The sequence below is a fragment of the Gobio gobio genome, assembly GCF_949357685.1.
Source record: "Gobio gobio genome assembly, chromosome: 22".
NCBI classification, from domain to species: Eukaryota; Metazoa; Chordata; class Actinopteri; order Cypriniformes; family Gobionidae; genus Gobio; species Gobio gobio.
Genome location: NC_137118.1, coordinates 38,467,976 through 38,480,046, shown reverse-complemented (window position 1 = coordinate 38,480,046; position 12,071 = coordinate 38,467,976). Strand labels below are relative to the sequence as shown.

At 39.2% G+C, this 12,071-nt stretch overlaps 1 protein-coding gene across 1 annotated transcript; it reads left to right on the top strand.

The window, feature by feature from the left end:
- Positions 1–626: 626 nt before the first annotated feature.
- Positions 627–11,611, top strand: npffr1l1 (neuropeptide FF receptor 1 like 1; the record flags this gene model as incomplete). The annotated part of the gene is made up of 3 exons (XM_079804241.1): positions 627–903; positions 5,730–5,829; positions 10,801–11,611. 3 exons carry the CDS (start codon positions 627–629, stop codon positions 11,609–11,611), a joined length of 1,188 nt encoding a protein of 395 aa, XP_079660367.1.
- Positions 11,612–12,071: the final 460 nt, after the last annotated feature.

Here is a 12,071-nt window from a genome sequence, read left to right as displayed (position 1 = left end):
GCTTTGTTAGAAATATTTGACCAATGAATAATTGATTACAACAAGCTCATCTTTAACGTTTAAAGTCCTTTGTGGTGTGGTTGAGACATTTTCATCAACCAAATATCATCAATAAATTGTGGGCATTTTAATTTTGATATTTCTGTGCATTATGTTTCCGTTTTAGACAAATGGACAAAATAATATTAGAGAATGCACATTGTTTAACTCATTTAAGTATAATATAAAGACATTGCTTCTACATAATCAACAATATTAATGTTGCTCCTTTTGTTATTAGCCTATTATTATTTAACCCATAGCAATACACATATATTGTCTTTTTGTATAATGTGTTGTTTAAGAGTTGTTTACCATTTCTAGTTGTTCTTTTTCTCTCTGTTCTTTTCTTTCGTTTTTAGGCACAATGACATCTGGCAAATGGACTACCAATGAGTACTAAAATCATCAATACCAAATATCATCAATAAATTGTGGACATTCTGATTTTAATATTTCTCTGCAGCTTATGTTTCAACTTTTTAAAAATTGTTATCATTCATGAATATTGGGTAATATACACTGTCCCCTATTTTTGTAATTAAATAAAACACAAAAATTACCCTGAATTTAAATAAAAATTAAAAATGACCCTGAACCACTCTGCTGACAACCTCACTTCGGACAACTGCACGCTCCTGCCGTATTACATCCACTCGGCAGGGATGGCGATCAGCTACATCTTCTCGTACCTGCTGGTGCTGCTCCTTTGTGTCGTGGGGAACGGACTTGTCTGCCTGGTGGTCATCAGGAACCGCAACATGCGTTCGGTCACTAATCTCTTCATCCTGAACTTGGCCATTAGTGATCTGCTGGTGGGCGTGTTCTGTGTGCCCACCACACTGATTGACAGCCTCATCTCAGGTCGGTGGGTCATCATCTTCATTATCATTGCCATCATTATCAATATCATCTGCATTAATGTGACCATCATACACTGATAAAAATGAATCATTGAGGCAGCAAGTGTAACATAAAAAAAAATTATTCAAATAAATATTTGTTTGTTACTTTACTTGGATTATTTGAGTAGCTCACTTAATATGGATTTGTAGCAAAAAAGTATTTTGTATAATTATATATTGCACTTATTTTCCTGAGTAATCCAGACAAGGCTTTGTAGACATGTACATTTACAACTATTTAAGTTACATTTACTTAAAATATTTACTGCTGGGTTTGGCTGATGCAGTGAACCCTTTTCACATAGTGATGACATATTTTTCCATAATATTGCAACATACATTTTTCCCATATTTCATATTTTAGGGTAATTTTATAACAGCATTGTCTACATCAGGCGTGACCGTTGTTGTTTTGTGGATGTTTGCTGCTTGATCAATATATTTCTATGAAAATTTTATCACAAATTAATTTTATTGTGTACAATACTTACTGGGGGTAAGGAGATTTCTAATTCCCAGAATGCTTTGAGTGAGATTTAATTGGAAGAGATGTTGAATTTATTTATCTTCATATGTTTTGAAGCAAGATAAATGAAGTAGATGGCTTGTTATTATTGTGTAATGTTTTATTAAGTTGGGATTTAGAAACGTTTTTGGAGTTTTGGGGTTACCGTGGTGGTGACAAGTGGAGCCTGACGTTATAGGCTGACGACAAGGCAGTGCATCATCTGAATTGCTTTACTCAATGAGCAACCTTTTATAGCAGTATTGTGGTTCGTCTTTACGGCATACTGCTTATTACATATAGTGAAATAGAACTAATGCATCTTGTATAAGTATATTCACTTAAGTTATTTATATTAGTAGTGGGAAGTTCAGATCATTTTACTGACTCGGATCTTTGAGTCACGTTCAGCAAAATGAACGAATCTTTTTTCGAGTCATTTCGAGTCATTTCGTTCATTTCAGAAAAATATAATTAAAATGACATGTTAAATAGCCCAACCCATCTAGTACTTATGAAAATGTTGATTACATTTGTAAAACGAAATAAAAATAAACTATAGGGTACTGCAACCAAAGCCAAATGATAAGAAACTGAAACGTTTAATTAATTGATTAGTTGTTGGGTCAGGCTATTGCAGTCTAACTCTGTTAGTTCACCTCACCTCCTGATCCAAGACATTCTTTCTTTTGCAACTTCATATTTATCACGTTTGTTCTCCGCCTCTCGTGTCTTCGAACTCCTCGAGACGTTAGTTGTCGACTCGTCTGTGTCTGACTCTGATCTGGGGCTGGGCCATGTGACACAGGTCCGGGAACAGAATGATTAGTTCATCTTTTGAGTCTCGAGTCTCGAGTTCGGGTTTGAGTCTTTCGTTCTTCCTGTCAGTCCCATAGAGTCTATGCTGTCAGTAGCGGAAACAGAAAAGATTCGTTCTTTCGAGTTCGGGTTTGAGTCTTTCGTTCTTCCTGTCAGTCCCATAGAGTCCATGCTGTCAGTAACGGAAACAGAAAAGATTAGTTCTTTCGAGTCTTTCGGGTTTGACGTTTGAGCCATTCGTTCTTTTGTCACGTGTGACTTCTCGTCTTGAACACTAGTTCACAACCTTTTTACTAACAAGCACGTAGTTATTTTTTTAATTTTATTTTTATTTTTTAATTCTCAGTTAATATCAGACATAAACAAATATGGGAAATATATTGACTATTCAAGTCTAACATCACAAATTCAAGTCAATTAGACTATTACTCATTTTGAATCATATAGCACAAACACACACTATATATATATATATATATATATATATATATAGATAGATAGATAGATAGATAGATAGATAGATAGATAGATAGATAGATAGATAGATAGATAGATAGATAGATAGATAGATAGATAGATAGATAGATAGATAGATAGATAGATAGATAGATAGATAGATAGATAGATAGATAGATATATGTGTGTGTAATATGTTTTTGTATAGGTGCTATAGGCCTATAAGCTATGTTACAAAGGTTTAGGTAACATTTTTAAACTGATTTTTATTAATTAATAACACAAGAACGAAAAAAAAATAATATAACTCAATAGAGAAAAATAAAATACAGTTGATTCAAAACGAGTAATAGTCTAATTTACTTGAATTTGTGATGTTAGACTTGAATAGTCAATATATTTCCCATATTTATATGTCTGATATTAACTGAGAATTATATATAAAAAAATAAAAATAAAATAAAAAAATAACTACGTGCTTGTTAGTAAAAAGGTTGTGAACTAGTGTTCAATACAGTGACAAGTCACGTGGAATTACTCAAACGTCAAACCCGAAAGACTCGTAAGAACTAATCTTTTCTGTTTCCGTTACTGACAGCATAGACTCTATGGGACTGACAGGAAGAACGGAAGACTCAAACCCGAACTCGAAAGAACGAATCTTTTCTGTTTCCGCTACTGACAGCATAGACTCTATGGGACTGACAGGAAGAACGAAAGACTCAAACCCGAACTCGAGACTCGAGACTCGAAAGATGAACTAATCATTTTTGTTCTTTCCAGTACAGATTCAGCGTAATGCACATGCGCGGTCAACACAAAATGAACGAATCACTCTCTGAGACAACTCGGTAGTCCCGAGTCATATTAAAGATTCATTCAAAATGAACGAATCGTTCATGAACGACACATCACTAATTTTTATATGTAATATTTTTGGTGTTTAGTTGAATTATGTTTCTGTTATACAAAGTATTTGAGTTGTGTTTACAAGGAACATTTAGTTCAAATTACTTAAGGGTTAGTAATGGGAAGTTCGGATCAATTTACAGATTTTTGAATCTCGTTCAGCAAAATGAACAAATCTTTTTTCAAGTAATTTCGTTCATTTTCAAATGTTACATGTTACATTTTTTAACACATTTAGTACTTTTGGAATAAAAAATAACCTATAAGCTAATGCAGCCATGGCCAGTCTGTTAGTTCACCTCACCTCCCGATCCAAATCGTTCTTTCTTTTGTCACTTCACATTTAGTCACGTCTGTTCCCTAGAAAGATTAGTTCACCTCTCGTGTCTTTGGGTTCGAGCAGTTAGTTCCGTCATCATGTCTGATCTGGGCCGTGACAGCCTCATATGTAATACATGCGTCCGGAAACAGAAAAGATTAGTTCACCTCTCGAGTCTTCGGGTTCGAGTCATTCGTTCATCAAGTCCCAGCCCCATAGGCAAGGCTATGCAGTCACCGGAAACAGAAAAGATTAGTTCATCTCTCGAGTCTTCGGGTTTGAGTCGTTCGTTCATCAAGTCCCAGCCCCATAGGCAAGGCTATGCAGTCACCGGAAACAGAAAAGATTAGTTAATCTCTCGAATCTTCGGGTCGAGTCATTCATTCATCAAGTCCCAGCCCCATAGGCAAGGCCATGCAGTCACCGGAAACAGAAAAGATTAGTTCATCTCTCGAGTCTTCGGGTTTGAGTCGTTCGTTCATCAAGTCCCAGCCCCATAGGCAAGGCTATGCAGTCACCGGAAACAGAAAAGATTAGTTCATCTCTGGAGTCTTCGGGTTCGAGTCGTTCGTTCATCAAGTCCCAGCCCCATAGGCATGGCTATGCAGTCACCGGAAACAGAAACGATTAGTTAATCTTTCGAGTCTTCGGGTTCGAGTCGTTCGTTCATCAAGTCCCAGCCCCATAGGCAAGGCTATGCAGTCACCGGAAACAGAAAAGATTAGTTCATCTCTCGAGTCTTCGGGTTCGAGTCATTTGTTCATCAAGTCCCAGCCCCATAGGCAAGGCTATGCAGTCACCGGAAACAGAAAAGATTAGTTCATCTCTCGAGTCTTCGGGTCCGAGTCGTTCGTTCAAGTCCCCATAGGCTGAATGCAGAAACAAATGATTAGTTCATCTCTCGAGTCTTCGGGTCTGCGTGTCTCGCAACATATACAACATTACAGTCGTATTATTGACGGCATGTGGTAATATATTTATTATTATAAAATAATCAGTAGATATGTGCAATAAACATTTGTTGTGCCTATCCATTCTGACCAAACCAATCTGTCCAGGCTTCATAGGAAAATCAATTATTATACTAGCTAAAAAAATAAAATAACAAAAAGTACACACTTGTTTGTAAGGAAGGTTGTGAATTAACTAATTTCTGTATCCAACACGGCTGTCACGTCACGTGACAAAAAACGAAACTCGGACACAAAGACTCGAGAGATGAACTAATCATTTCTGTTTCTGCATTCAGGCTATGGGGACTTGAACGAACGACTCGAACCCGAAGACTCGAGAAATGAACTAATCGTTTCTGTTTTCTTTTCTGTATGACTGCATAGCCTTGCCTATGGGGCTGGAACTTGATGAACGAATGACTCGAACCCGAAGACTCGAGAGGTGAACTAATCAATTCTGTTTCCTGTACAGAACATATGGGATGTTGTACATGCGCGGTCAACACAAAATGAACGAATCGCTCTCTGAGACAACCCGTTGTTCTGGAGTCATATTAAATATTCGTTCAAAATGACCGAATCGTTCATGAACGACACATCACTATTAAGGGTGCATGTTGAAAACATATAAAGTCTATTTGGTCATACACAAATTAGATGTCTTCAAATTAGATGACTTCAAACTACTTTTTTTGAGTAAAACCAAGGCGATATTTTTTTACAGTGTATACAATATTATGATTTTCATATTCATCAATATCATCATAATCACAGTCGCCAGATTTCTGCTTCATGTGACAATCCTGTCCTTGATTTCTCGACAGGTTGGCCTTTTAACCAGATCACCTGCACTATGAGCAACCTGGTCCAGGGCATGTCAGTGTCTGCTTCTGTCTTCACCCTGGTTGCCATAGCAATTGACAGGTAATGATTAGTATTTTTAGATTTTTTTTTAAAATTAGGATTAGTATAGAAAAACAGAAATAAAAAATTATACATAAACTACATGAAATGCAGGCCAGGCGCGAGGCCCTGTGTGGTCGCACACTTGCCCTTATGATGGTATTGTCTACACGGCTCCGGGAAGGTAATAAAGGCCTTCTGAAGCAAACTGTAATCTGCTAACTGTCATACGCGCGTTCATGAGAGACTGGCGTTCCAATGTATGACGTAGGACGCTCCGGTGAGAATATGCTGCGTGTCCACCAAAGCGTTTTTAGCCGGCTGAAAACGCTAGGTGCTCTGCTGAAAACATCTCGCTGTGAGCGCTTGAGAGCGTTTTGGCAGCGCAACGTTTTTTTCAGTTGAGAATCTTTTGCTTGTTATGATACGGAATATCCGCGGAAGTGTTACTACAGGGAGTGCAGAATTATTAGGCACGTTGATTTTCTGATCATATTTTTTTTCCAGGCACATTTGACCAATTCATAACCACAGTAATCCTAATAACTACTATTGATTTAGTATTTAATAATGTATAAGTGATATATAATTGTTCATGAAGGCTGGAAATGAAAATCACCTTATATTCAGGTGTGCAGAATTAATAGGCATGTTTTCTTTTACAGATAAATTGAGCCAAAAAAGAGATTTAACTCAGACTGAAAAGTCAAAAAGTATTAAAGGTCCCATGGCATGGCATTTTTCTATTATTTTATAGTGTTTCCTGAGGTGTACTTATATTGTTAGTATGATTTTTACATCATAAAATGTCATAATTTAGAAATAAAAGGCATTTTTTCTATACTGCTGTTTGCCCTGTGGCTGAATGCCCTGCTTCAAGAGGCGTGTCTGCTGTGAGACATCAGTAAAAACGCCCACTGTTGTGATTGGCTGACATCTTTGCATTTTAAATGAGCGGAGGGGGCGTGGTTTAACGAGGTCTACGACGCACGAGCTGCTGCCAGAGAGACGGATGGACCTGAGTTCACTTCACATCAGTTCTCAGCATGTCTCAGTTCAGGGTGAACTGTTGTAGTTACTAGAATATACTTCAGGTTATTAGTTTATTTCTAGTCGGAGGGACTGTCACTCATGTCAGAAAGTTAGTAACTTTAGTAAATTATGGATCAGCGCTGACTCGAGACGCGAACCGTTTAGAACGATTCAGTCCGATTTGGTGAACTGGTTCGGTTCACTAAAAAGATTAAAAGAATTCAAAAGAATGATTCGTTCGCGAACCGGACATCACGGAGATGGAGCGATTGCTAACAAAGTTATTTATAGTAACTACTGAGTTATGAGAGCGCTGTCAGTCAGCGCGAGTTTATTGTGTTTGTATCTGAGAGTTCTGAATAAACACGAGTCACAGTCACGCCGAGTCCGTATTCATCATTATTCTACCAGCTTTGTAACACATGCAAAGTAAGTTACCATTACAGCGAGATGAACGAGTTAGTAAGTGTTGATTAAAGCATTATTTATAGATATGTTCCAATCATATGAAAAGCGTCAGTAAAACGCATTGAGTACACAGCGCAAACAAAGACACAACAGCAGTAATCGAATGTAATCCAGTTTATTGTGGGAATAGCTGGCTAGCCTAGCCGGATACCCTCACGCTTACCCCCCTTTCTGCTTAATCTCACGCCGCGTTTGGTGCCTCCGCTGTGGGCCAGATGCAGTACTGGGGGTCGGGGATGTTGAAGGCCGAGCTGTCAACTCTGCTGATGTTGAGCAGAAACGACTGTATGCACATTTAAGAACAGATAGACGCGACGAGGACGTACAAAAACACTGACTCACAAGATAGAAAACACGAAAACACCGTTCTGTCGGGAGAGAGAGAAGCCGCATTGTGTGCACGAATAATAAATAATTAGCTACACATCAGAAATCACAGATCAGAAGGAACTGAAGAAAGACTTCTGTTTTCATTTGTACATCCAAACACTGAGAAACTGCCTGTGTTCACTCGTTCACAAGCAATGATGCAATGATCTCTCGAGCGTTTGCATGGGCGTGCCAGATTCTCTGGGCGGAGTAAAGGGAGGTAGCCGTTCCTGCTTGGACGTCAAACCAGGAGACTTCAGGATTGGCTCGTCTGGCCTGTAATTTTCTCAAAGGCAGAGAAAGACAGCCAGAAGTCGGTTTTACACCGATCAACATTTCTAACCACTTGGGGACAATATTCAGGCTAGGGGAACTCATATTAATGTTGAAAAACCTCATAAAATGAAAATTTCATGCCATGGGACCTTTAAATGCCCATGAGAAGGATGCAATACTAATGCAATACTAGACATTGCAGTTAAGGCATGACCATTGGACAGTGAAATGCTCGTTGGGTCAGCAGGGTCAGACAAAAACAGGTGGTGAAGAAAAGACACCTGTTAACTGCAAAAGAATGAAGAATTAAGGTGAAGAATTAAGGGTGAAACCATCAGGAACCCTTTAGTCTCCAGCGCCACCATTTTCCAGAGCTGCAACCTGCCTGGAGTCTCCAGAAGTGCAAGGTGTCAGGATCTCAGAGACTTCAGTTAGGTAAAGAATCCTAAAAAATGACCCCCACTAGATAAGAATCACAAGCTGAAGTGTTGTAAAATACATTAAGAAGGTTTTTTTATAGGCTTTATGGACAGATAGGTTGAGAGTGACTCTTGAAGGACCAGCACCACATCCTCTAGTACCACTGTTTGAAGAATTCATCTTCCAGAATCTGGCAGTACGTTTTGGGAGTTCAATTCACTTTTTTGTTTGTTTTTTAAAAACATCTATATAATTTTTATAACTTTGTATTTCTGTTTTAGTTAGTAGGCCATATCAGGTTAAGCTAAAGCTTCAAATGCGTTTTTTTTTTCTTTTTCAGTTAACATTTATCTAGTTTTAAGTAATGAAGATTTTTTTAAAGCAGCACTAGGTAACTTTTCAACCTTCATAATATATTTTCAAAACTCTTGTGATGATACATTGACTTACAATAGGTTGAATGACACGTCTGCCATTGCCTGACGGGGTCTGTATCGTTTTTAATCGTACTTTTAAACTTCGGGTTTCGGGTAGTAACCCGAGAACAAAAAGAACTACAAAATTAAACTGCTTTACGGCATATACGTCACTTCCACCACCATCCCCACTTCCTTAAATTCGGACGTGCGTGAAAAAATCGCTCGCAAATCATTTGTTTGCCGAATGTTATAGTCATGGCCGAAGCAGCACAGAAAAATAAGAAAGCAAAGGTTTTGTCTGAGGAAAGCAAAAAGAGAAAACGAGAAAGTGATCGGATTAAAGGCAGGACGAGGATCAACATTGGGCCAGCATTTGCTCGTTGGCGTGAGCTGAAGGAGGAGGGGCTACATTCTTGCAAGTAAATACGTAATACATACAAAATCATATTTTAGGATACCTAACATGTCTGTGATATTGGTTTATTTGTCTTTCCTCAAGCTTTAATGCAAATCGATTTTTCGAATTTGCAGATTCATCTATGGTAGCTTGATATTATAATATTGACGATATATGGTTATTACCTACCACTCAAACATTGAATTGAAGTATCATATAGATTCTGTAAAACGGGAACCAATAGACTAGGCTACTATAATGACGCTGGCTTGTAAACGTGAGCATCGCGATCATTTGGCGTTTGAAAAAAATAAAACCCATGAAATTGTATTCATATGACATGCTGAAACATGTGCCACTGTACCTGGGATGAAGACATTTCACACGCGACGCAAGCAGAACACCTGCATGTGAACTCCTGCAGAGTTCAGGGCTATCATAGTTGTCATGTCAACAAATGCACGTGCATCCCCTGATGTAGAGTGGCCGTTTACGACAGTAGTAGAGGACAATACTGTTTCACAACTGTAGGGGGAGCCCGAGAGCAAAAGTTACCTAGTGCGGCTTTAAATGGTTTTAGTTAAGTATTATAACCCTGATACTTTATTGAATTTGTGTCAAATACTGGTCTTTCCTCCTGACCATGAATTAAATGGGAATGAAATTAAATACAGTTTATTGTGTAAGCAAAAACGAATATATAATGCGTGACTTTTAATAATAAACAAGCTCGAAATACACATTGACTCTTATTTTGAAATGTCTGCGCCTTACTATTGCAGTTGCAGGATGCTCATTCAAGTTCAGATGAGGGAGATAAAATATGCATTGTTACAACCGTCTAAAACATATTACTATATAAGCATCGTAAAGTAAACATTGTCATTATTCATCAGCATTAGTTCATAAACAATTGCCTGGTATAAATGTGCGCTATTCATTGATTGTGAACCGCTCTGGAGCGCTGTATTGGGGATGCGTGAGCCTGTAGAAGCGCAACAGCACCGTGTTTTCCAGCACGTTCAACACGTTCAACTCAAATGTGTGCATATGTTACAAAGGATATCAGTTCTGACTGGATCTCTTCCCTAATCGTCCCTCCCTAACATTTTCGTCTCGTTTTTATTTGCTGATGAAAATGACAGTAGGTTTTCGTCATAGTTTTTGTCATCCAACACTAGTTTTTATTTAGTTATCGTCTCGTTTTTCGTCAGTGAAAAAAGGTTGTTGACGCAAATTATGACGAAAATGATTCACTGGTCCTACGTCATACGCTGGAACGCCAGTATCTCGGGAATGCACGTACGGCAGTTAGCGGAAGTTAGAGAAAAGTTTTAAATAGGGATATTTTTCTTCCACAAACGCATTGCTTCGCTTCAGATGGCCTTTATTAACCTCCCGGAGCCGTGTGGATTACTTTTATGATGGATAGATGGATATTTACTGACATTATAAAGCTTTGAAGAGCCAGGACATTTTTTAATATAACTCTGATTGTATTCGTCTGAAAGAAGAATGTCACCTATTATGACTTGATGGTGAGTAAATCATGGGCTAATTTTCATTTTTGGGTGAATTATACCTTTAAGCATTACACTTGTCTATCGACAGGTTTACCGGGATTGTTTACCCTTTCCATCACCGCCTGAGGCCGGTCACTGCGATCTTCGCCATCATCTTCATTTGGCTGCTCGCTTTTGCCATCATCTTTCCTTCTGCTGCAACTCTGACCGTCATTCACCTGGATGACATCTACATGGTCCAGGACAACCAGATGTACCCACTGTTTGTGTGTTTCGAGGACTGGCCGAGAGCCGACATGCGGCGAATTTACACCACAGTGATCTTCATCCATGTGTATCTGGCCCCGCTGGGACTCATAAGCATCATGTACGGCTGCATCGCTGCCAAACTCTCCAACAACCTCCGTGAGAATCGAGCTCGCTCCAGGAGGAGGATGAAAGTCATCAAGATGCTCATCATGGTCGCTGTTCTGTTCATGGTGTCCTGGCTGCCGCTTTGGACTTTGATGCTTCTTACGGACTATCAGGATCTGGACCGTCAACAGATTGACTTCTTGAGCAGCTATCTCTTTCCTGTAGCTCACTGGCTGGCGTTCTTCAACAGTGGTGTTAACCCGATCATCTACGGCTTCTTCAATGAGAACTTCCGGAGGGGCTTCCAGGCCGCTATGGCATGCAGCTCCTGCAGCTCTGTTGTGTCGGAGATGCGTCACACGCACTTTGCTCTCCCGCCCCCTAACAAAGTATCCGACGGGAACCGAGGTGTGACCAGCAGGCGGAAAGATTGCTGCTTCGCTGTAATGGCTCAAGGGACGGCTCATGGTATTCAGGGAATTCTCCTCGAAGACATGAATGGGATTACAGCCTCCCACAGAGTTATAGGAGCCTGGATGGAGTAAATGGTGCAGTTGTGGAGTTATATATTCCAGGAGAAAGCTGTTGCATTGCCATTCTTCTCGAAGCCTCAAGTTGCTCGACTGTCATATTCAACCCTAAGCACATGACCCGGATGCTGCTATCTTTGCGTCGTAGATAATCAGATCAAACGTTTGAACATTTTTGTACGCTGCTCGCAAACATTATTTCAGAATAAACGCCAATGGATGGCATAATGGTGTCCCAGGATGGTGAGGTTATAAAGGCCACAACCCTTCAGGTTCCAAATATAGTGGCAGGACATTTTTACCCAAATTTAGTGCAGCCTATCCAAGAGCAGACGGCCTCATTTAGTGGGTTAGTGGAGATTTTGCCACCGGACACCTGTTTTTCATATTAAACTTTTGTGTTGCATCCATGGAGGATTCAATAAAATCCACAGAGCCTAAAACTTTTCATGCAAATGAACCACATCTGTGCTTG